Below are 26,240 nucleotides of genomic sequence, written 5' to 3'. Positions count from 1 at the left end.
TTTGTAAATCCCTTATCCTTGGAGAAGGAGGCCACAGAACAGCCAAGTGTTATGCCAGGGGTAGGACTGATAGACAAAGCAAAACTGACTTTTTTCTGAGACTGAGCAAAAAACCCTCTCCAAAATTTCTTATCAGTGACCATTAACAAAAAGGCTGTTGGCTTTATCAGTGTGGTACTGAGAAGGGCTTTGAGCCTGGCTCAGATAAATGAGGTCCCTTGGCACCTCGAGAAGCCCCAGAATCATTGAATGGTCCAAGTCTGTGCCCAGGGATAGTTTTCCACGCCTGGGAGATCCAGCGTCTGGTGCAGCAGGGTCCGTGGGTGAGCCCCTGGCAGGGATTTTGGATGTTCTGCTGCAGGGAGGGCAGACAAGAGCTGCAGCAGAGGCTCCTGGTGAGTTTGGGAGGGGCTGGGAGGCAGGGCTGCCAGGAGGTAAATCCCAGCCCAGAGCCTGCTCAGTGCTATGGCTTTAGCCAGGTCACTCAGCTCTGCATCCTTCTCCTTCTCTTTCACATTGTCCCCAAGGGCAGTTTGGGGCTGATTCTGTAGGTTTCTGCCATCCCCAGGACCTCTGCTCAGACCTCATCAAATGCCCACCTGTACAATCAATATGATGGGTTTGTCCTGGTTTATTTTACTGTATTTTAAATGAAAATCATTAGCTCTGAATCGATAACTGAAGTAGGGGCAGTCAAGTTCTGTCACAGCAATGATCCCAAAAAACAAAGCCTCCATCTCAAGGGTGCCCTGCAGACACAGATGAGGCTGTTCCAGTAATTTTTCAGCATGGGAACCAACACAAAGCACCCAAACAGTGCTCCAAGTCATTGTGTCAGTGTAACTAAACCAAGACTAAACCCCAGGTTGCCCCCAAAGTTCTTTCTCCTATAGAGCAGAGGATCTGCCTTTTCCCCCTGCACTTTGGGGTGTTTTTTGAGCTGACTGCAGAGCAGAGGATCTGCCTTTCCCCCTGAACTTTGGGGTGTTTTCTGAGCCAACTGCAGTGTCTTCCTTTTGCTGGAGAGTTTCTTACACTCAGCCTGGGCTCAGTAACACAAATAAGAAGCAGAACCCTCGGCACATCTCCATGTTCTCAGCAGAGCTGATAGTGCTGCTCTTATCTCCAGCAGGGCAAGCCCCTTGAGCTGTGTTGAAAAGCTTTTTATCAGATGCAGTGTAAGGAGAGTTCTCTCTGAGATGTAGCTCTGCAGCTTTGGCAGCAAAGTGGGGCTTCTGAGTGAACCTTCTCTGGTTTTGTTTAGTGTTGGGGTGAGGGAGCAGGACAAGGTCCTGTTTGTGGGGCTGGCAAGACAGGGCTGCTCCTTGGCCTTCCCGAAACAACTCCCCACTCCCTGAGCCAGAGGAAAGCCCTGTCAGAAATGGCTTAACGATCTTCTAATATTTCCCTGCAATTAAAGGGCACATCTGTCTTGCAGACCCTGTCCTCCTTTGCTAAAGCACAGACATGAACTAAACAGTCTGTGGTGTCGGGCCTGGGGTAACAAAGGGGCCCATTCATAACACAGCACTCGGCCACTTTGTGTGTGTGAAGTGAAGGAGAGTTTGCATTTGGAGAATAACCTGCTGGAGCACAGGAGACTTCTGCTCTCATAAATCAATCAGCCTTCCCTGCTAATAACCCAGGCTGCTCCCAGCCCAGCCTGCAGCGAGCAGCAGCCACCCTGCAGAGAGCCAGCTCTGTGGCAGGGCTCAGGGCAGAGCCTGCAGGCTGCCACAGCTCTGATTGAAGAGGGCTGAAACAATTGGTACCAGCCTGGGTTCCTCAAGGTGTGGGAAGAAGGGGCCATCCCAGCCCAAGGAATTCAGGGGACACCTCCATGGCCTGAGCTGTGCCAGTCCCTGGGCGGGCATTTCACACTGTCCCCGTGGCTGGATCACAGCCAGGGTGGCCCTGCTCTTGTCTTGGCAGGAGAATGGCAGCACTGCACAGCAAACTGAACCAAACCAGACCAAACTGAACCAAACCAAACCAAACCCAACCAGACAAAACCAAACTGAACTGAACTGAACAAAACCGAGCCCGACCAGAACAAACCAAACTGAACCAAACCAGACCAGACTGAACCAAACCAGACCAAACCAAACTGAACCAGACCAAACCAAACTGAACCAAACCAAGCCAGACCAAACCAAACCAGACCAAACTGAAGCAAACCAGACCAAACCAAACTGAACCAAACCAAGCCAGACCAAACCAAACTGAACCAAGCCAGACCAAACCAAACCAACAACCAACCACCCCTCAAAGACCCATTCCTGATTTTAGTGAAACTCAGGGCTTAAACCCAAAGAAAATCAATTGAGGCACACCTTGGCAGAGTCCTAAGCCAAGGCCAGGTTCTGCCCTGGCGGGGAGTGTCAGGCAGTCCCTGCAGGTTAATCCAGGGGCAGTGTTTAAGGTTCATTTGTAGATGCCTTGGGAATGGGCTCTTAGGGTTTTTTTCTCTTTTCTGAGCCCAGCACCTTGGTCGTGGGCTGTATCTCTGTCTCTTAGAGCTCTCCCCATACAAACAAACAGAGTTCACACCTCAGCATACCTCATTTCCTCAGCTTTCAAGCAAGCAGGAAATGGCCAGGAAGCGGCCGCAAGATGGTCCTGTGGTTTTAGTACTACAGTGACATTTGGGAAATGGGGGCTCATTTACCATCTCAGCAGCAAAGTTGTTTGTTCAGTTCTAGACAAAGATTTTGTGTAAAATGAGGGATAAAAAGGGTGTCAAGGCCATGGAGTAAGGGATGGAAAAGTCTGGAATGTGGTAGGAGATCCTTGTCGTATCCCGAGAAAGTCTGGAGCTTGGGGGAAAATTTTCAATCCTTATGTTGGACGTAAGGTCAAAGCAATTATCAAGAGAATTCCACCTTAAATTAAGCAAATTTTGCTTTGGATATTCTGAGTGTTCCATTGCAGTTTTAACCTTTTCAGTTTCCTTAAAATATTGCAATCGATTTCCAATTGAAGTGGAGCTTCAAGGAAGACTTGAAACACCTGAGAAGGCACCAGGTAGGGCAGCCTGTCAGAAGTCAGCCTTTCCAGGGAACAGGAGGGCTTGGATCCATTGCATCTTTCTGAGGAAAAGACACCACTTAGGAAAAGGACAGACTGTGTCTCACAGGAATCTCCTGTGTCTGTCTCTGGTACAAACACAGTGAATTCTGTCACAGCCTTTGCAGACAGGGCCAAATTAAGGCTCCCCATGCCAGCACAGCCACTGGAAGCTTTGCCTTTGCCTTTGCCTTTGCCTTTGCCTTTGCCTTTGCCTTTGCCTTTGCCTTTGCCTTTGCCTTTGCCTTTGCCTTTGCCTTTGCCTTTGCCTTTGCCTTTGCCTTTGCCTTTGGGGTGATGTGGGATCCAACCTTCCCTGCAACTCTTTGTGTATTTGTGTGCTTTGTGTGAATGCAAGAATGATTCCAACTCATCTGTCCTGGAAAAAGCCAAGCAGTTGGAATCTGTAGACTTTTAATAATATTTTTAATACTTTATACAAATACTACAGAAGCAATTGGATGCTTAGAAATATAATTTAAGAAAATCTGTTTTGCTTTTGGCTCTGGCTGATGCCATTTGACTGCACAGGTACCTCAATATCACTAACATTTGGCATTTTGATATCATGGTGACTCAAACTTCATCAGATTCTTATCCTATGGAGGTCTCAGAGAGACCAAAGGAAAAGTGGATCCTCCTGGGATACCTAGCACAGACTGGTCTGAGCAGCTCTTGCAAACCTGAGTTGAGTTTTCTGGGGCTCTGATTTTCCTCAGCACTCAGGGAGCTCAGTGGGGCCCCTTTGAAGGCACAGGTTCTCCCTGGTTGGGAAGGTCCTACAGGAACATGCAAGGGAGGAAGCAGGAGTGCCTCATGGCAGGTCTTACAGTCACCTTCCTCATCAGCATCCTCTAGGAGTGAGATTTCAGCAATGCAGCAGTGCCTCCCTGGGGGCTGCCCTGCCTCTTCCTGGGGGTCTCAGGTGAGGGTGATGATGGAATTTCTCTTCCATGGGGGCAACAAAGAGATCCCAAACATCGCTTCAGATGATGTTTATTGGGTTGTCAGTAAAAAAATCAGTCTCTCACAAAGAATAAAGCTTTGAAAGGACCTGGGCCCTGCTTGAGGACTTGCTGACAAAACACCTGATGGAGCTACTACAAACTATGGGGAAGAGGGAAAATGGGTAAAGCCCTTCCAAATTAGAATTGCAGAATCACAGCAGGGGTTGGGCTGGAATGTGCTTAAAGCCCATCCAGTCCCATCCCTGCCATGGGCAGGGACACCTTCCCCTATCCCAGGGTGCCCCAAGCCCCATCCAGCCTGGCCTTGGGCACTGCCAGGGATGTGGAGAGGAATAGGCTGGAAATAGGAGTCAGCTGCCAGGAGAAGCTGGTGGGGCAAAACCTCCTATTGGTCACATTCTCATGACACAGGTAAATGCAGCTTTGGGGGAGCACGGGCTGTGGAGATCAAGATCATTTTACATATCTTACACTGGTGTAATCACTGATGTTTTACTGTCCCCTTCTCCTTCTCCATGCCACTCCAGAGAGAACATGTTTGGGAATGCCAGGGGACCTCAGGGTTAACCAGGGAGACAACTTTTTCAGTGTCATCAAGGAAAAATGTTGGTGGGGATTGTTTAACATGTCAAAATATTGCCTGCCTCTCTCTCACACACTCAAGGTCACCCTTAGGGGCAGATTTCATGCTGCTTTTTTCATCTCTGAACAACTTTTCTGTAACACAGTCACAGGAGGCCCAAGGGCATCACTCTCTGGGGGTCACACAGCACAACTGCAGCAAAATTGGGCTGAGAGCAACAAGGCTTTGGGTTCCCTGGGCACTGCCTCAGGTGCTGAGCCACAGTGGGATGTGTAAACAAGGAGTTTTCCTCAGGGGCATCTTTGGGGCTTTGGGGCTCCCTCATCCCCTTCGGCTTTCCTTTGCTTTTTCCAGCTTTGCTGAGTACCAGGAGTTCCCCTCACTCCCCTCTCCCAGTGAGCCCTGAACCAGGCAAGCAAATACATTTTATCCTTTATTTAAACATTCTCAAATCCTACTCTGTGCCTTCACTCAGCCATATAAAACAGCACAGAGGTAAAGCCTCAACCAGCCAGAGCAGGGACAGAACATTCTGTCTCTGTTTCATTCATTAGGCCTTTTCTCCCCAGCCTTGCCTGCAATTCCCATTTCCTTGCCTCTCACAGCAAACAGTTCCATTGCACACACCCACTCTGCCTCACTGCCTTGCAGTCACAGGGAAACCGGTTTACAATTTAAAAGAATATTCTGCTTCTGAGCATTCCTGCCTGATTTTGTGGGCAGGAGCAAAGGGATCAGTAGGGCCCTGGTTCCTTCCCCAGTGGGGCAGTTCCAGTCTGTCCATGATCTGAAAAATTCCCTTCCCATTTTCTCATACATGCTGAAGGAACAATTTATAACTTCTGGAGTTTCATAAGAATGGGATTGACTCTGATTAGAACCAACCACAAAGGCAGATCCAAGCTCAATAACTCTGGGCAATGTAAATCTGGGTTTGTTTTTCACTTTGGGAAGGAACTTTTAAAGACTCAGACAGCACAGTATCTTCCTTGGATGTGCCCAAGTTATCTTTAATGTATGAGCCTAAGTTTTAAGCTCTATTTACGTAGAAAGCCTAAGCCAAGTATTCATAACCCAGGCTTTCAGTTCGTTCTGTTTAGCAAAAAAGACATTGCCAACACTATTAAAAAAAGAAATTTAAAAAATAATTGGTGGTTTGAATGAAACTGCTGAGCTAAAAATTCTGTAGTTCCAGGAGCTTTCAATCTGATTCTCTAAAGACTTAATTCATACATGAGGATCCAGGGCCTTCCCCTCAATTTGTTTCCTTTCTCCTGGAGGTATTTCTGTGATTGACAAGTAGATGGGAGTGTGACTTTTGCTTCCATTTTCACTGAAATAACAAATCCACTTAAAACACAAAATTCAGTAAATATCAGGCATAAAACAAGCCAGGGGGAGTTTGCATTTCTGCTTCTGTCAACTCAGGTTTTAATGCGCTCGATTTTCTTTGACAGTCAAAATTAAGAATGGGTACAAATTGAAATAACCTGGGATAGATATGTGGATGAATGTGACAAACCATGGCATAAGATCCCTGAATGGTTTGAGTTTGGAGACCTTAAAAATCATCTTGTTCCACCCCATGGGCAGGGACACCTTCCACTATCCCAGGTTACCCCAAGCCCTATCCAACCTGGCTTGGGACACTTCCAGGGATGGGAAGTGTATATTAAAGTGTAATTAAGTAATGAAGTGTCATTAATTTAACTGTAATTAAGTGCATATAGACATTCAAGTCAACTCATCTCAATAGCAATAGCAGGAGAATTTACCACTTTGCTGCCCTGAATTCCTTCCATAAAGAATATTCCTGGTTCATTAAGGATGAACATTCAGCTCAGTGGCACAAGCCCCAGAGTGGCTGATTTTAAGCAGAAAAAGCCATTTTCACTGGAGCACAGAGCAGGGGACGTGTGTGTGACCGTGTGGATTCAGTCACACCCTCAGCCAGACACAAACCCTGTGCAAGCTGCAGAAAGAACAACAGGAAATGGCCGGGGGTATTTATAGCAGGATTGTGTTTATCCTGAAGTGATGTTTGCACAGATTATGATGAAGCTTTTCGTGGGAGAGGACACAGCTTGTGTCAGCTGGAGGTTTGCATGCACTTCACCCTATGTGCTCCTGCCTGGCTCCCTCATCCCCTTCGGCTTTCCTTTGCTTTTTCCAGCTTTGCTGAGTACTGGGAGTTCCCCTCACTCCCCTCTCCCAGTGAGCCCTGGTACCACCAGGGTTAGCCCAAAACTTGGCTTCTGCAGGTTTGCAAATCCCCCCTGAGATGGCATGAGAGGAAAACAACCTCTCACACATCAGTGTCCTGAGTCACTGAGAAATGCAGGCCCTGCTGCAGCCACACAAAAGTTCTTCTCGCATTTTAGGTCCTATAACAAATAAACTGATGGCAGAAAATGCCTTTTATCAAAGCTCAGCTCTGCAGCACCGACTCCTCCTTTCCTGCCATTCTCTTGGGGGATAATTTCTGTGTCCTTTATTTTCAGATGGGGTATTGAAACACCTCCCCATTTATCCCTTTCTCGAGGGGAGGCATCTAGCAAAAAGTAATAATTTTCATGGACAGATCATCTCCCCAGCCTCACCTTTGCCATCTCTCTCTGATTTGAACATGTAAAGAGACTTTTTCTAATTAATTCCCATTAGCTAAATTTCCCTGAAGAGGCAAAAAAACCACCCCAAATATGGGAGGTGAAGTAGATAGGGCAGCAAGTTAGTATCTCTGTGGGGTAAAGAACCCTCCACCCTCCCACACAGCCTTTGCAAGCACAAGTCCATCCCTGCTGAGCAGTTTATCTCGGCCACAGATATGGAATGGGGAACACTAAAATAATTATGATAAAAAGTGGAACTCGAGCAGCAAAGAACCTGCTATTACTTCATTGTCAGAACAGTTCTTCCTTATCTGAGTCACATCTGAGGTTTGTTCAACTCATGAGCGCTCAGCTCATTTCTCTGTTTACACCCCATGATATCTGAAAACCTTGATTAAAAGCAATCAGAAAAATCCATCATATGACACTGAGACCGTTTGCAGCCTGTGGCAGTTATTAGCAAATGTTAACTTTTCCTTTGAGAAAACAGAAGGAAATCCTGCTTTAATTTAGGCTTTCAAAGATCACCCTCCTCTATCTCTGCAGTAAATCAGAGCATCTCCACGAGGCCATTGTTTGCAAATATAATAAGGCCCGGGTCTGTGTGTTTAAAACCAAACAGCGAGAGCAAAGCATCAGGAAGCGCCCGTGAATGGGAGCTGCGGCTCGGGATGGGCGCATTAATTACTGCAATTGAGCCAATGCCCCGCGAACGCCGTGCGAGGCATTATCAGTGCTATTAGTGCTTCATTAGGGCTGCAGGAGCGCGGGCAGCTCCCCGGGCTCATTTGCATCCTGTTCTGACAGGTGCTGGTCCAGGTGTCCTATTGTGATCCCGAATTAATAAACATGCTCAGAGCCCTGCTCCTTTCATCGTCTGTGGGAGAGAGGCAAGAATAGAGCCCGAACGGGCTGCCGGGGGTGGGGGCAGAACAACCTGACCTCATCTCCCAAAAAGGCTTTTGCTGGGCCTTTGCCAGCTTTCATTTTGAAGAGATGAGCTCGTACCTGTCAGAGCTCCCATCCCTGCCGGAGAGGCAGGACTGACACCGGCCCCATGCTCTGCCCAAGGGCTTCTTCCTCCATCCTACAAATCAGTGGGGCTCGAGGCTCCCCCAGGTGTATCTGCTTTGGGTCCTCTCCGATCTCCTTTATAACTCATCCTTGTCCATCCCTGCCCCCCCAGCTTCTACCTAACCCTCCCTTGCCAGTTCATCACTCACAGAAAATTGGACTCCTGAAGCCATCCTGCTGTTGGTTTTTACACTTTTATTCGTGGCAGGTGCTGATGATCCTTAGTAGGATGCACACAGCAAGCCACGAGGGGCTTTGCTTTCCAGTCCCATGCTTTAATTGAACATAACCTTAATTGAACATGGAATTGTATTTATAACTGGCTTTTCAAACTTTTTAGGATATCATTTCAAGCTCTTCCCTGCAATCTTAAGAAATTCAGTCCTATTAAATAAAAGGTGATATTCTTATGCAGTTGGAGCAGAATTCAGCCTTCCAGATGAAAACCAAATCCCACAAGAGCTGGCAGCAGCACTGCCATGTCACCCAGCATCCCTCTTTCCACCCTTCTACAGCAGCCTGTTGGCCCCACACTGTTCCTTCTCTGGCTTTTCTGTGTTCCCTGATTTCCCAGAGCCTCCCTGGCCATGTGGTGTCCAGATCCCATCACCTCTGGCCTGGGCACTCCCATCACACCTGGGCTTTGTGCTGGGCCCAGCTGGGTGCCAGAGGAGCAGTGGCTGCCTGGGCCTTGGTGGCTGCTGTCACCTGCCTGATGGCTCCCACCAGCTCCTCATGCTCCTTGAGCTCTTCTGGCAAACATGGAATGCACTCTAGCCTCACCCCAGGGCCCTCTGTGCCTTAGGGGGGTGCAGAAGCTTCATTGAATCTGCAATATTGCTGTCCATAAAAAAACACAAATTCCAGGCTGTCCTCATTGCCTTCACTAAAGTAACAATTGAAGCTCCTGCTGTTTATGTGCAAAGAATATTCCTGAATGTCTGAATATTCCAGAAAATCATACCACCCTGCCTCACTCCACTGAGGTACAAGCAGAGGGAGGAAACCTGGGCTTCATGGCACCTTTCTCAGCCAACAAATGTCCTTGACCTGGTGATATAATAAGCACTTTTCTAAAACACATGAATTCATACCCAGAAGAGCAGGTGAATGACCTTATCAGGGGACCAGGTCCTCCACATTTCAGGTTGCCTGCCTGGCTCACCTTTTTATTTAAACTGGGCATCTTTTTATACAACTTGGGCACCTTTTAATTAACCTTGTGCATCTTTTTATTTAGGATCTGCATCTTTCTGTTTAGCTTGTGCATATTTTTGTATAACTTGGGTATCTTTTTATATAACTTCAGCATCTTTTCATTTGCCTTCTGCATCTTTTTGTTTAGCCTGTGCATCCTTTCTCTTTGAGTGATGAAGCAACAGCCTCCCACACCTGCACTCACTCTTGCACTGCCCCCGTACCCAGCCAGGGCTCTGAGCTTGCTCAAAAACCAAAATTCATTTCAAGTGCCTTTTTTTCACCCCTTTGTCTTTTAAGAATCAGCTTGCCACAAATGGCACTCACTAAATGACTGTCCAGGCAGACACAAAGGTGCAACAGAGGAGGAAAGGCCCTGTCAGGTGCTGCAGAAGAGCCCCCAGTTCTATGAAGCATTGAGAGACAAGAGCTGCTCCTTGTTGTTGCAGCCTCTTGGGAACATTTGCCTGCCATGTACCCGGGTGTGATCTGGAAGCAGATTTGCACCTGTCCCAGCAGCCCAAAATCAAACAATGACAGCACTGAGAGAGCCAAGGCATGGCCTAGGGAGCTCTGCTCCTCTGCTGCTCTTGGGTTCTGGGCACCACTGGTGCCCAGAAAACCAGCTCGGGTTTTCTGTGAGCTCAGACACCCCCCACACCTCTCTGCCCCAGAAGAGCAGCCCCTGCTAATGCGGCCTTTGCATCTCTGATTGTCAGGGCTGGAAGGAGGAAGGGTCCTGGGAGGACTGGGCAGGCCATGCAGCTCCATCCCAGGGCTCTGGGCTCTGTGGGATGCATCCCCCCTTCCTGCTGGGGCTGAGGGCTCGGGCTGCACAAGCCCAGTACCAGGTGTCCCATGAGGCTCCGTCAATGCATTGCTTTGGGCTGCAGGGCTGCAGAGCACAGACTGTTTCTCTCTGTGTTTCACAAGCACTAGAACACTTCATCTCCTATAAATAGTTCTTTCCTAGTTTCAAAAGCTGCTACTCTTGCATCCAGCTGCTTTGAACTGGATTTCAGAGAGATTTTCTGCTGACATTTCAGGCACCTGCACGTTCTTTATCCAGGGCTTACAAAACTCTTTTTGGAGATTTGTCACTTCTCAGCTTTACCTCAGAAGAGCATTTCCCATTATTATTTTACAATTAGGAAAATCAAGGCACAGAAACCTCTGATGATTTGCTCTGGGTTTCTGGGTAAGGAGGAGGAATAAACCCAAGGCGACTCCACTTGCAGGGTTTGATTCTGCCCAAAGTTGAGAGTTTCTAAAGAGGGCCATGTGAGCTGATTGTTATCTGCTGAGCAGAGCAGATACCAGCTGAGAGATCTCTCCTCCTTATCTTCTCACTAAATAATAGATGTCTGATTAGGATCTCATATGCTAAGAAAACTTTGTCACAGATAATGGCAGGTTTCTGAACATGTTTCTCTTCTAGAAGCATCCTTATCTCCATAACCCTTTAACTGAGTCAGAACAGAAGGTGAATTTCCAAGGGCAGGTCTTGGACACAATTCCTGGGGAAGTTTTCACCTCCCAACACAGGATGAGCAACCCTCAAGCTGTCCCTGTGCTTGTGCTGGGCAAATAAACCCTGGGGATGGCTCCTATTCCAAACAGCTCAAGGATGGGCAGGCAGGGGACAAACAGGGAATGACCAGGCCTGCCTGAGAGTTCAGCGGCTTCTCCAGGCTGCACAAAAAGTCACTGGCAGAGCCAGGGATGAATGTCAAGTGTCCTGGATCATAAATTCCTATTTTGAGACCTTGGCTCAGATTGCCCAGAGAGGCTGTGGCTGCCCCATCCCTGGAAGGGCCCAAGGCCAGGACAACCTGGTCTCGGGAAAGGTGTCCCTGCCCACAGCAGGGGGTGGAACAAGGTAATTTTTAAGGCCTCTCCCAACCCACCCCATGCAGTGATTCTGTGATATATGAAATCAGCATTATCTGAGACTGAGCCATTTTACAGCTGTTTGCTTAACTCCACCACTTTACCCTGCTGTTTGTACAGGGGGAGAGCACATCCCTTTAATCCCTGAGCTGACGCCACTCCAGAGCCCTTTGTTTACTCAGGGCATTGCCCATCCTTTGAGCCCTGTGTGCACAAACCCTGCACGTGCCCACCTGTATCTCCCACTGCTGCATTTGTGGGCGCCCCAAACACCCAGGCAGGGGAGAGGAGCCTGGGGAGGATGTGAGGCACCGATGGAAATGTGGGGGGACCACAGAGTGGTTCTTGTGTGCTAAGAGAGGCTGTGAAAGCAGCACACACCTTGTGGAGGCTCAGCTCAACCAGAATGGAGCCCTCGGGACCTGAAAACAGCTGTCATGATCTGGGTGAGGAGAGACTTTGGTGGCACTTGGGACAACAGTCTGTCAGGACTCGGAGGGATTTTTCTGCACAGCCAGCTCCCTCTCTGCTCCTCTGCTACCCTGTTCCATCCACATTTCCCCCCTCTGCTGAGTGCCCACACCTTCCACATCCCACCTTTGGAAAGGTTTGCCCGGCCACCTGAGCTCGCCCAGCCTGGCACAGAGCTGCACGTGGTGAGCAAAGGGCTGCTCACAAGGTGGAGTTTCTGTGGCTTAGGGTGAGGTTAATTCATGAATTCTTTTTTATTTTTGGAAGCCTGCAGCTGCTAGTTTTGAAACAACAGAACCTCACACTGCAATAGGGTAAGAAACGGATGGATGAAAGAGAGAAGCAGAGCAGAGTCCTGAGCCTGTGCTGGCTGCTGGCTTTTAAACACATCAAGTTTGGCTTATGCAAGGAGCCATCTGGCATTTAGGCCCTGCTGAAACCTGGCAGTGCTGTGTGTGGATCCAGGGAGCAGCTCCACAGGCACACACACGGACTCTGCTGCCTCCTCCTCCAGGGCACTTGCTGCAAACCCCTGGAAAACCTGGAAGCCTTCACACCCTGCCTCCTCCTCTGGAATGGCCTTTGGTCTGTGGGAAAGCATTCCTGCCATTCTCCAAAGGCACGCTGCAAATATGCGCAGTGTGAAATGCCACTGGGCCCATTCTAGCCGGATAGCGAGGTCAGTGCGGATCAAGGCGCCTCGGGCGAGCAGTCTTGGGCTGGGCTGGGCGTCCGAGCCCTAAGCGCCCTGCAGCCTTGGCTACCTTAGCAAGCTCAGTCATTATCAGCTCTTAGGGATTTTCAGCTCTTTTATGGTTTCAGCTCTTAGCTTGCTAAGGTGCTCAGCCAGCAGTGGCTTCCACATACGCAGAAGGCAGCCTTGGAGATTCCACAATGGTTTTATTTGGAGGGTTCACGACAAGCAGCTCTTCTACCAGAATGGGCTAAGGTTGCTTCTTATATAGGGTTAGGGGGGCTCAGGAACTGACCAATTGTAAGGGTTAGGGAGAATAGCCTGTGGGGTCACAGAGAGATAAGCTAGGCCAGGCGGACCAGGATGAAGCCTTCGGCTATAGCTACTCTGACTCAGCATTCCCTTATCTCTAAGCCTCCATCCTCCATGGGGCCCTAGCCTGCTACAGTGCAGGACCCCAAAGGCTGGGAGCTACACCCGCCTCTCAGGACAGGCAGAGGGCTGTGGGATGTTAATGAAGGACAAGGATGGGAACCACCACTGATCTCTCTGTCCACGCCATGGCACTGCAGGACAGGCCTGCACTGAGATCTCTGCTGCTCCTGAACAGAGCCAAAGTCATTCCCAACTTGGGACAGCATGGCTGTAACTGGAGCAGAGGAGGCAGGGAGGGAACAGGATTTGCTGGGGCCCACGGAGGAGAAGCTGAGGTACAGAGAGGTGAAGTGCCTGAGATCCTACAGTGGCACCACAGCTGACTGAGCCAGGCTGGGCACTGCGGACACAAAGGCTGGAGTTAATTAACAGCACAGATTTTTCTGATTCACCAGAACCTAAAAAAGCCAAAGCATCCCAATCCCAGGATTGCATCAGGAGGGCATTTCCAGCCAAGCCCTGGGAACAGCCTGTGCCACTTTTTGAGAAAAGGCAAATCCAGATGGGATCAGGTGCAGCTGAGGGCTAAGGAATAACCAGGAGAAGGAAGGTGTGAAGGGATCATAAGGGCTTTGTTTGTCCCAGCAAATGCCAGAGGGAGGTACAGCAGTGGTCTGTAAATGCACTGGGACAGAAGTCCTGGGAAGGGAAAGTGCTGCAGTGGTGCTGGCATGAGAAAGGCATGAATCAGTCATGAGCAAATGCCAGCCCCAAGTCAGAAGAAAGTGTCCAAACCTCAGAAGGAAGAAGTTACGGAAGTCCTGCTCAATGGGGAGCAGTGGGGGTGGAAAGAAAATCCTTTACAGAAACCTTGGAGATTTTTGGAAAGGAATTACAGAATCTGGTCCTGTCTGACAGCAGATCAGAGCTCTAGAACTGCTCCCACTCTGGAGTTCAAATTAAGTGCCTTAACTTTTCTTCACTGTTCAGGAATTTTGAGGAGGACTCTCCTGTTACACACAGCAGAGACCACACTGGTCTCCAGGCACTGCTGCAGCACAAATAATTCCTCACACTAACGACCAACCATAATTACATCCTTCCTGCAGCAGACATGACATAGGAGAATACCAAAACTGAGGAGCAGGGAGCAAACTGCAAGTTTATTCCATCCATTACTGAGCAGGCTGTGTCCTGTGGGGATGAGAGCACGTCTGCTCTCACATGCCGTGGTGCAAATCCAGAGGATTTATCACAAGCCAGCTTGAACTTGAGGGCATTGCTTTCCCTTTCTGAAGGGGATGAACTCTGTCCCTTTGTTGAAACCTTTTCTTGCTGCTCTAGGAAAGCGTTCCTGTAGCTGTGGAGCTGGGTTTGGGGTGCCCTGTGGAAAGCAGCAAAGGGAGATTCACAACTTCAACACTGACAGACAGAAAATGTTGTCCCTGGCAGGAATGAGTTTGAGTTTGGAGTTAAGATTGGATTGACACTTTTCCTGCCACAAAAAGATCCTATGGGGCTGCATGTGAGTAAGGTTTTACCCAGCCTTGCACACTCTGCTCACACTCCAGAGGATCCAGTCTCACTGCCAAGAGCAGCACAGAGTAAAAGCCTGGGCAAAGTCCCATCCTGCCTCTTCTCTGTGCAGTTCCTGTGTGGGTAAGAACACTTTCCATCTTGGATCTGCCCACACTCCTGCTCCCCTTTCTGCAGCCCAGACTGCAGGACAAAACCGTGTCCTGGGAGGCTGGGCCCAGGGGCTGGATGAGGGTGGGTAGGGCAGGAGCTGGAGCCATGGCATCCCACCCTTCACCTTCTGCAGCTATCTCAGATCTCCAGCACAATCCCAATGTCCTGGGGGAGTTCACCATTGCTGGGGTAACGTGTGACACATGTGAAACTTGCACACCCACTTCTCTGGCAGAAAAATAGATTCAGGAGAAATGTGTGCAGCTCAAAGCACCCCAGACCCTGACTAGGGACCTGCACTCTTTGTCCCTCACCGGGGCTCATTCCTTCTCCTGTCACTGGAGCTGTTAAAGACAATTTTGGTAATATTTGCAGGATGATACTGAGACTTCTGGCCTAACAAATCACTCCAGCCAGTGCTTATTTTAAAGCTTGGTTGGTTCTAACAAAGTCAGATGTATGAGTTTAGAAATATCTGCTAAATATAAATATTTGTGCTGTGCAAAGATATACATGTGCATATTAGATCTAATTAAGGAAGGCTGTTACAGCTCGTGTCATGTGAATTCTGCTTCGGGTTGGGAGTGTCATGGGCAGAAAAATTGTCCCTGATGCAGCAAAGTGGCCCTGAAGGACCTCTGGTCTGGATCCTCAGTGGCCTTGGGACACCCCCAGCAGCTGCTCAAAACAGCACTCAGGCTTTTGGGATCAATGTTGAAGAGATCTGTCCCTGTTTCAGCCTGTACTGTATCAATCATTGCTGCCTCTGGTGATTTTTCTGCTCAAAAACCATGGAAGGTGTTTAAAATTCACCAGTCCCTGGGCAATTCTGACACCAGGAACTTGTGAACAGAATCTTTGCATCTCTGTTGGTGCCTTGCTGAGTGACCAGATGCTTCCTGCATTTCATCTCCTGGTTGTTTTTCCTTTTCCCCTTTGCCTGCTTGGATGTTGGGCTCTTATTCCATCTACGTGCCAGGGTTCTCCTTGATGGGAACCTCTGGGGACAACTCCCATAATACAGGGAATTAATCACAGAGCCATGACTTCTGGTTCTAATCAGGAGCCAGTCCTAAAGGCTGAGCTGGACCCTCACAGACAAATCCTCAGAATTTAATAGAGATTAAATCAATGGAGGTTTTATGGAAATTGAATTACACTGTATAGAAATTGTTCCATAAACAGAACACAGCAGAAAAGGCAAAGCTTCCTTGATTTTCCCCTGGATTTTACAGTAGGGTATAATTTTCTGATGCCTTTTGCTGGGCAGCCATAAGTGATTTGATTAAAAATGACATTTCTGACTGTAAAGGTGCATGAGAACACCTCAAAGCATTGCACAGAAATGTACAGAAAGGCAGTTATGTAGGGGAACAATGATGTTAATTCTTTTCCTGGATTGAACTAATGCAGCTCTTAATGCTTCTTCAGTCTTGGGTGAGCAGGATTCCCTGGAAACTCTGCCTGAGTCCTCTGCTGCCTCAGCCTGGTGTAACCAGGGCCTTGCTCTGGCCACCCTTCCACACCACAGACACACGTTCAGGCATATCCAGGAACAGCCAAGTCCAGAATCTCCAATCCTGTTCCATATTCTGCCATTCCTGAGTGCTGATGGATTGAATAAATGAGCCTTGGATTTCAGCTGTCTGCTCTGGGCAGGCTGAGTTGGCAAATTCCCTTTGCTCCACACCTACCTGGCTGGCCAAGGGGCTCCACAGCCCAATTTCCCTTCTCCTTTCTAATCACAGAAGTCACAGAATTCACAGAAATCCTGCTGAGCTCCTGGGTCTGGGTGAAGGCATAAAACCTCAGCATGAACTCTTTACACTGATTTCAGTGGGAATTTGCAGCTATTCCATGTCTATTCCTGGGAATCAGGCCCAGCTTTGCTCAGAACTCTGCACTAACATCAACTCTGCACTTCTCCAGTGGATTCTGGTTGTGTTTGAAGGATTTTTATAGGGATCTACTCAGTCCTGCTCTGAGCTCATGTTCCTCTGTCTGAACAGGAGAACAAGGGATCCTTATCAGTCAAGTGAACAAGAACTTGGGATTTTTGTGCAGAAGAAGCCTCAGCTCTGAGATATGGGGTTATAAAGGATGGAGCATCTCAGCAGAACAGCTGGGGACAAAGGGCTTTCCCAAGGAAAAGGCTCCTCACTGCAGGGCAGGATTTGGATTTTGCAGCCATAGGCTGTTCCTTGTGGGAATGGCAGGACTGAAGGAGAGCTGCAGCTCCTCCCAGCTGAGGGAAAACCAGTGCAAGAAGAGGGTAATTGCCCTTCAGGGGGTGGTTTGAAAATAATCCAAATTAAAATATAATATACAGGGCTGCTGTTCCCTGTGTGCCAGGGCAGTGACTGTGCATGTGTGACCTTTTTGGGACCATTTCCACCAGTGGCCCACACATTTCAGGACATAAATTCCCAGGTTCAAGTATCAAAGTTCACAACATCAACCTGAGCCAATCACTGAGACCTCAACACCTGGTATTTGCTTCAGCAGGACATTAAAAATCCCATATCTGCAGAGACACACTGAGCCTTTGGGTGAGGAGTTTCCCTTTCTGCTTTACTACATTTTAGCTCCTAAAAGCTGCCAGTGGCAGTGGTTTCCTTTCAATAGCACAGAGTTCTTGCCCCTCTGCAGCTGGCAGAGATGAAGAGAGCACTGGAGCTCCAGGCAGAGAAAGGACAAGGCAAAGGTTGGATGGTGAGAGTGTGTGCTGTCCCAAGGAGATTGGGAACAGGAGCAGCAGAGGAGTTACAGTTTCCTTTGTTCTGTTAAAAGGAAAAAGGAAACACATCAGGAAACCAGACTGCGGAGCACAGGAAGTCTCACTCTGGCTGATAAAAAGGAACTGATGTGAGGTTGGTTCAGATGCAGTTATAAGTCAATCAAGCTTGGAACAACAAGAAGAGATATTCAGAAGAAACCAGAGAGCCAAATTCTGCATTTAGCTGTAAAAAGAGTATTTTAACCACTCCTAATCTTTTCCTTATCTTGTGTTTTTTGAAGAAAAGCTGCTATAAAAGCCATTCAAATGAGTATTTTCTCATCACACAGAAGTCGGTTTCCTGAATTCACCACACCTTCCCCTGACCCTGCCATACCTTACTCCAGTTTCTTTCTTTCACTCATCAACCAACTTAAAAAACTGTATTCTTGCTGATTTATCTCTTCCCCTCAGATCAAAACCAGCAGTATTAAGAAGGGGAGGGTTTTTGCTGAATGAGGAATCAGCAGATGAGTAATGAGAGGCTCTGCTGCCTGCTGGGTTATTTTTCACTGCCTCTGGATGACTGACAAGGATTGTAACATTCAGTTCCTGGGTGTGCAGGTTTGGCAGGCTGGGCTTAAGGCTTTCTAATTTATTTAATTGTTTCTGACTCCTTCACAGCCCTGGTAGAGTCCTGGGTTGGTCTATGCTGGAAGAACAAGAAGAAAATAAATAAAAATAAAGCAGCAAGCTTATCCAAGACACTTCCTCTCCTGGGCTGGGCTTCTTACTTGATTTTAGTGAAAAATCAGTAAAAGAAAGAACGCTGGACACACATGAAGGGTTATTTTCTGTACAGCATCCTGAAGAGAAGCAAAGGCTGGAATTTTGCTCAACCCCCAGGTGACTGAACCTCCTCCCTCTATTTCTGCTGGTCCTTGCCAGGGTGTTATTCCCCAGTTTTGCCTTTGGAGAAGCAAGGGGTTTGTCAGGAGAGCCTGAACCTCCTGCTGCACATCCCTTTGGTTTGGGGCTCTGCCTGGGGCTGAAGGAAAGCTTCAGGTGGGGGAGGAGGGCAGGAGGGAGGCACCGTTTGTGGTAAGCTCAGAGCCAGGTTTCCAGGTGGGTGTTACCGGTGGGGGAGATACACATCAGTAATTATGTGGCCTGGTAATGAGAGGGAGGAAGAAAACAAGCAGAAAATGCATCAACATCTTAAGGGCTTTGATACCTGGAACTCAGCAGAGTAGAGCAGGCACTGTCCTGGCACACACATTGCTGTTCATACAGCTTGAAGGGTGGGAAGGGCACCCCTCCCTGCCCAGGGCACCCCCTCACTGCCCAGGGCACCCTCACTGCTCAGGGTATACACTCACTGCCCAGGGCACCCCCTCACTGCCCAGGGCACCCTCACTGCCCAGGGCACCCCCTCACTGCCCAGGACACCCCCTCAATGCCCAGGACACCCCCTCACTGCCCAGGGCACCCCCTCACTGCCCAGGGCACCCTCACTGCCCAGGGCACCCCCACTGCCCAGGGCACCCCTGCCTGCCCAGGGCACACCGTCACTGCCCACGTGTCTGAGGTGACACAACACCCACAACTCGGCTCCACCTCAGACAAATGATTCCCAAGGGAGGCAGAAATCCACATTTGGGGGGGATATTTTAGGCTGTATTTCAAACTCAGCTATAAATGTGCAGCCACACTCTTGTCTGAAAATACTTGTTGGCTCAAAAATGTCCTTGGCCCTCGCCCAGGGCTGTGTGACAGGGCCCTGTCACTGAGGTGCCCTCAGGCAGCTCCTTTAGATGCCAGAGCTTCATGAGGCACCTGTGTTCAGGTGTGCACCAGAGCACAGGAGAGGCACAGGCAGAGGAACAGACCTGCTGTCCAATTCAGGTGAGAGATCTGAAGAGAATTTCACATTTCTGGCGCAAATTGGCTTCAAACCAAGTTGTAGAACTTAACTGGATATGTTAGACCTGCTTTTTCTAGGGGCACATCCATGCACACCAGGCTCCTGCAGCTTCAGGGGTTCAGCAAACCCCAAATACCTGAAACCCTGAAGTTAATGCCCCCCTGGCTCCTTTAACGCTCCTGCTGGCGCATGTTTGCTCTGAGGTGGGACACGGGGTCTCTCTGTAAGTGCTCAGGTGAACCAGGCACAAGGAGACACTTTTGTTTTTCAAAGGCAACTGATGAGGGGCTGTAAAGGAACCTCAAACACTGATGGGCTGTGGGGGAAAAAGGCTGGGAGGTGCTCTGTGCTGAGGCTGTACATTCAGAGCAGATGGGAGCTGAACTCAAGAGGAAAACGCTCCCATGAGTCCAGGAAGGGCAGACCTGAAGGAAATAAACTCTGCTGCCTGCAAACCTTGCTCCAAGTGCCCTTCCCCCAGCACATCTCACCTCTCAGGGTGTCATCTGAGAGCTCACCCCGAGGTGCAGCCTCCCCTGTGCTGCTCCTGGTGGTGCCCTGCAAGGAACAGCATCCTGCAGCCCACAGAACTGCCAGGGCAAGAAATGCTGCGAGCAGGGACAGAGGCTGTTCCTCCCCTCATCTCACAGAAGGAATAGCCCAGAATTAAAATCAATAACTCAAATAACAGCATGCCATCCTCAAGACACGCATTGCTACTCCTTTGAGTGACCACATCCTGTGGAGGTGAAGAGAAACTACACCAGGCTCTCAGCACCGCCTCAAAGCCTCGCAGCAAAACCCCGAGGGCTTCAAATCCAAGCATTTGCATTGTTTTGTTGGGTAAAGGTTTTCTTCAGAGAAATCCTCCTTTTCTGAGCAGGAGAAAGTACACTACAGGCTCAGAAAAGGCTCTCCCAGTGCTTGCTGCCAACTGGGAGTCAGCACTGAACGCTCTGAGCTGGCAGCACCCAGCAGGACACTGAGGCTGGAGGCTCATGCTAAGGCAGATGTCCCTTTGCACACAGATCTCAAGGGGAAAACTCAAAATATCCCCAAAATATCCCCATCACAAAATCTCTAAATGGTTTTTGATGTTAGAAAGTTATTATGCAATATGAGTATCTTTGAATGAGGATTAGGGTAGGAGGGAATATTGCTGTTCGTGCCCTGGAAATTCCAGATGGTTTTGTTCTAAATTGCTTTTGAGGGACAGCAACATGGAAAGTTGTTGTCCCTCAAATTTTTTGTGATTTATTTATTATTTTTCCAGTGTGGAGATAGGAGCCTTGCCCCAGGAGTCAACACCCTCCAGTCAGGAAAGGCCATCCCTCTGGGGCCAAAGCCGGGGTGATTAAAAAGAGCCAAACAGACTAAAATTGCTCAAAAAGGAAACATTTTCTTAGTCTGAGATCCCCACGGCCAAGTTTGAGAGCGAGAGCAAACGCCTCCAGCTCACAAACGGCAGTGATTGCTCCAGAACCCGGCCCCACCCTTTGCTATGGCAACGCCAACACACCAGTCCTCCATTCAAGGACACTGCTGTCCTCCACTTAAATAATGCAAATCCTCGCTGAGCGTCCCTCAGAGGGGCTCTCCGGTGGCCACAACATCAGGATTATTTTATTTTCCTGGAATGAAGGCAAGAGCCACACAAAATGTGCTTTTTCACGAGCAGGCAGGCTCTGGCCAGTATATTTGCTTTAATTATTCTCCACGCATAAAGTGGAACTGAAACAATTAAAGCAGCTCGAAACCACACCAGTTGTTATTGTAAGGAAGGCCATGCATGAGCATTTAGCTGTTGATGAGATGTGCCCTTTTCTGATTTATTGTGAGGCAATGAAACCCAAGTCCCCCAAACACAATGCAAGCCAGTCAAAGTGGAGTGTTAACCCAAAGAAGATGGGATTTGCATGTCTAGAGGCACAATAAAAATGTTGGTGACTATTTACAATTAGTGCAAACACAAGAGTCAGAAGTTTCACTGGCTCCAATCATCATCTGCCAGTGCTATTGGCAGAATATGAACAGAAGGTGGAAACAACTCAGATTTCCTGCACTAATTCAAAGCTCTTTGAGCATTGCTGCATGGGACACTTCCCAAGCCAGTTCTGCTCACAGCAGGCATTACACAGATTATTGAGAGAATGCTGCAAAAATGACCACCAACCTCCTCAGCAGGTGATCTGATTCTCCTCAACAGAAATAATCCTTAGAGAATAAATACAAATGTGTTCATTTTTATGGGACATTGGCTCAGCACTGTCACATGTGATGTCAGTCAGTGCATGGTGGGGAATGATGACTTAAAATCCTGAGCTGATCATGCGGTTTATGTTTATATCCATGGAATTCCCTGCTTGGGTTGAAAGCCTGAGGCCAACTCAATTCACACTTGCACTCAATGTCCACATGGGATCCATGTCCACAAGGATCATCCCAACCACATTTATTCTCTGCCCATGCCATGTTCCCCAGCATGGCTCTGAGCCCTTGGGACAGCTCAAGGCTCCAGTGAATTCATCCCGTCACCTGCAGCTGGGCAGGTGTGCAGGTAAATTACTCTAGGGAGGTAAAACAGCAGTCAGTCATCAAGATCCTTTCTAATAAAAGGATTAAGAGGAAAGTACAAGCCTGTCTTGCTAATGCAACCTAAGACAAAGCCAAATATTGGAGATTGCAGGCAAAGGGAGAGATTTACAAAGTAGGCTGGACCCAAACCCCTGCATCTGCCAGCCTGTAGTAAAAGGCTTCAGCTCAATTAAAACAATTAGTCTGTGCAATAGCATTGCATAGGCTTAAAAAAACCAGTCACTTGTCAAATTTAAATTACTCAAGAAGAAAATCATCTAGAGGGCACAGCCCTGTCCCAAATCCAGCAGTTGTCCTCTCCAAGGACAGGAACATTTCTGAGTTTGGGGTGGGAAGTGCCTTTCCCCACGCCGGAACTCAGATTTCATCTGGGGCCACCCCGTTTTCTTGCTGTAGGTGATGAAAGAACCTTTCTCTGTGTTTTTCTTGCTCTCCAGTCACTCATGTGCATCTTTCTGCCATATTTTTCCCAACACAAATGCAGAGCTCTGAGATAAATCAATGCCTGCATGGCAGAGCAGAGCTGAGGGCACAATTGCTGTTAAATTGCTTTGCTCTGGATGTGCCCTCGGAGTCACAGCCACCCTGCTGCACAGGTTAAAGACAGAACTCAGCACACCAAAAGCATTACAGCATCTCCAGCCACATCCTCTCGTGCTGCCCTTCACCTGTGAGAAGCCAGGCAAAGGGGTCTCACCCTTCCCTGCAGCCAGTCTCTCCGTGGGGAGGCTGGCACTGCCTCCAAGCCACGCTTTTCTGCCCAGCATGAGAATTTACAAGTCTCAGCTAATCCTTTGGGCAAGACAGGAGCACAGAAAGAGGGTACATTTGCAGAGGGGACAAACAGGGCACGGGGACCTGCTGAGCCTGGAACAGCTTGGTAAAGGAGCCCAGGAGCAGATCCTGTCTCTGGATCCCATCTCTGGATCCCATCTCTGGATCCTGTCTCTGGCCCTGTGTCTGACCCTGTCTCTGGATCCTGTCTCTGGATCCTGTCTCTGGATCCTGTCTCTGGATCCCATCTCTGGATCCCATCTCTGGATCCTGTCTCTGGCCCTGTGTCTGACCCTGTCTCTGGATCCTGTCTCTGGATCCTGTCTCTGGATCCCGTCTTTGGATCCTGCCTCTGGATCCTGTCTCTGGATCCTGTGTCTGACCCTGCCTCTGGATCCTGTCTCTGGATCCTGTCTCTGGATCCTGTCTCTGGATCCTGCCTCGGGATCCTGCCTCTGGATCCTGTCTCTGGATCCTGTGTCTGACCCTGCCTCTGGATCCCATCTCTGGATCCCATCTCTGGATCCTGCCTCTGGATCCTGGTTCTCCCAGCCCCAGGAGTGTCAGCTCCTGCCCTGGCAGGGCAGCAGGGCAGTGGCAGAGGCTGCAGAGCCGCCCCAGGGCAGGCCCAGCCCCGGGCAGTGACCTGGGCTGTGGCCGAGTTCCTCCTTTGGCCGCAGCTCCAGCGTGACTGAGCCCAGCTCGGAGCGCTGCAGTTCCTCATCCCCAAACCGCAGCCGGGGGGAGCTCAGGGCAGCGGGGACAGGAGCAGCTCCCGGGGACTCCAGGGGAGAGGGGGAGAGGGGAACAGGCCAGCTCTGCTCAGGGATGGGGCAGGGGGCCTGTGCAGAAAAGCGGGTCCACGTGTGCACCACAGCAAAGGCACAGATGGGGAATTTCTGCACTTTCACTGCACAATATTTAGGGCTCCACAAATCAAAGAAAGTTGTGGTGCATTAAATGTATCCTGAATGAGGCCCAGGTTACTTTTGCTACAGATCTGAGGAGGTGGAGGGGAAAACCTGTCTTATTCCAGCCATGCCTCCCAAATGTTGTGCTTTCAACACTCCTGCTTTCTCCCTTCCTTTCTGACATTCACCCTTTCGTTCCCTCTTTCTTTCCTCTTTCCATTTTCTCTTCCTGCCCATCTCCTTCCCTCCCCCTTCTCTTGAGACCTTTCCAAACCGTGCACTTGTCACAAGCTGCAATCTAAGGGAGACAGTTTCAGTTCCTGCCTGTTTGCAGCTTTGTTCTACTCAGGTCAGCAAAATAAATTAAAAAAAAAAAAAAAAAAAGAAAGGAAAAAAGAAAAAAAATAAAAGAAAAAAAAGGAAAAAAAAAGGCACTTTTAAGGCGAGCTCGACACCCCACCCAGGCAGGCGATAGGCATCTTTCGAAATCCTCCAACCCAAACACACCCACAGCGTCTCTCGCTTCAAGGCTCCTCTGTTCGACGCAGCGCTCCCCAAGAAGAGCCCGTCACAAGCACACAAGGGTCCCCCAAAGGCAGCCCGGTGCTGCCTCGGCTTGGAGAAGCGCTCGGGAGCTCGGAAGGGCTCGGTTGATCCCTGCAGGGGCTGAAGGAGCGGCCGGAGGGCAGGAGGGCAGGAGGGGGAACTGCTCGCAGCCCCAGCAGCGTCCCTGGTTGCTCAAGGCCACCAGAGGCTGGTTAGGTTGGTGGTTTATTTGCCTCACTCTGCTTCCCTTTCCCCCAAGCCAGGGCGATGTTTCTCCTCCAGCCCGGGGCTTTTTCCCCGCCAAAAACCTAAAAAAGCTGCTGGAGGAACACGGGCGACCACCAGAGCCAGAGCGCCCCGGGCAGGGCCGGGCGAGGGAGCGGGGCCAGGGACAGACGGACAGCGGGGGCGGCTCCGAGCCGCGCCGGGAGCAGGAGCTGCCGCTGGCGCTGCCCCCGAGCCGGGCACCCCCCGGCCCTGGCCCGGGGCTACGAACCGGCTGCGAACCCCCGAGCACCGGGGAGGCCACGGGAGAGCCCCGAGACGCGGCGGCGGCCAAAGAGGAGGAGGAGGAGAAGGAGGAGGAGGAGGAGGAGGGAGCCCGGCCGGAGCCGGCCCCCAGCCCCGCGCCCCTTCCCAGAGCCCCCCCAGCCCGAGGGGACCCCCAGCCCCTGCTGTCCCCTTACCTTAATAGTGCCGTCCATCGGGAATAACTTCCAGCCGGGACCAGCAATATTCCACACATTGACCCGGTTTAGCCTGCGACTGACGCCTCCTGAAGTTTTTTATCCTTCTCTCTCTTTTCGCTCTTCTCGCTGCCCTTGCAGCGGTTTTGTTGCTCTCTCCGTACCCCCTCTTCCCCTCTCTCTCCCTCCCTCCCTCTCTCTCGGTCTCTCTCTTTTTTTAACTTTCCTTCTTGCAGCAGAGCGAAAAAGAGACAGTTAACCGGATGAAACGTTTTTTTCTGCTAATTTTGGGAAGTGAAGTCACTCGAGGAGGAAACCTTCGTCTCTACGCTGGTCCTGCCTTCTTGGTGAAAATATATATATTTTACATACAGGATATTTGCTCCATTTAGATAAGAAGGGGCAGAACAATAGCCACCTCTGTCACAGCTCCTGTTTGTCGCTGGGACAGCCCGGCCAGCGCAGAGCTTGCCTCGCACCCCAGCCCGTGTTAGGCAGCCTGTGTCATCTCACGGCTCCGTTTAACGTGGGGTTTGCCTTTTTTTTTTTTTTTTTTTTGGCCGGAGCAGCTTTAGCCTGACTCACTGAATTTCCGTCTCTTCCCACAGATTTTTTTATTAATGCTTTTTCCAGTCAACGGGAAAAATTAAGGGGAGAAAACCGTAAATGCAGTTCGGTGACGGCAGGCGGAGGGAGAAAAGAAAAACTCTGGCGATTAAAACGTATTTAAAGCATATTTCGAGCCCTCTCCTTCACGCCTCCCAGCACGGAGCGTGAGCCGAGGGTGCAGCCGCTGCCAGGAGCGAGCGCTGAGTGCAATAATGCAGGACAGACAGACGGATTCAACACAGAGTGCAATAATGCAGGACAGACAGACGGATTCAACAGGGGCTGCGGGCAAGCCGAGCCTCTCGGCCACTCTCGCCCCTTGCCTCAGCCCCGCTCGGCTGGCGGGGTGGGATGTGGGGCTGGGAAGGGAAAGCACTGCCATGGATGGGTTTCTGTCCTTTCTTTCAGGTGCCGGGAGCCCTTTCCCAGCCTCCTGTCCTAGTGCGAGCTCCTCGCGGAGATGTTGAACCCCCTAGAGCGGGGGGGACGCCCCCACTTGATAAACATGTCAGAACCTCCCGATCAGTACCAGAACAGCCGAATGTGCTGCGGTGCCGTGTCGGGGCAGACACAGCGAACAAACCCCTCGGCCGGCAGCCCTTAGACCTCGCTCCGGAGCTGGCGAGCCCCTGACGGGCGATCCTCCCTCATTCAAACCGCAGCGAGCGGCACAGGAGAAACGCGCCTTTTCCTCTTTCCGGGAAAAGCCGAACCCTTCCAAAGGGCCGGGGAAATGAGACAATCCCCGCCTGTCCTGCTCCCCCGCTCCCCGCCCGTGCCAAAAGAACCACGGCGGAACACATCATGCAACAGCCGGGCGGCCCTCCTGCCCCACTTCCACAAACCGGAGCAAGCGAGGGAAG

At 49.9% G+C, this 26,240-nt stretch overlaps 1 protein-coding gene across 1 annotated transcript in view; it reads right to left on the bottom strand.

Moving 5' to 3' along the window:
• Positions 1 to 24,962, bottom strand: part of FLI1 (Fli-1 proto-oncogene, ETS transcription factor) — a 77,207-nt gene extending 52,245 nt beyond the window's left edge. The window contains exon 1 of the mRNA XM_084221608.1: positions 24,769 to 24,962. Within this exon, the coding sequence (XP_084077734.1) occupies positions 24,769 to 24,786 (18 nt within the window). The 5' untranslated portion in view covers positions 24,787 to 24,962. The remainder of the gene's footprint in view (positions 1 to 24,768) is intronic.
• Between the last annotated feature and the right edge of the window lie 1,278 nt (positions 24,963 to 26,240).

The sequence above is a fragment of the Fringilla coelebs genome, assembly GCF_963513975.1.
Source record: "Fringilla coelebs genome assembly, chromosome: 25".
Taxonomy (NCBI): domain Eukaryota; kingdom Metazoa; phylum Chordata; class Aves; order Passeriformes; family Fringillidae; genus Fringilla; species Fringilla coelebs.
This window is presented reverse-complemented; position numbering and strand designations above follow the sequence as displayed.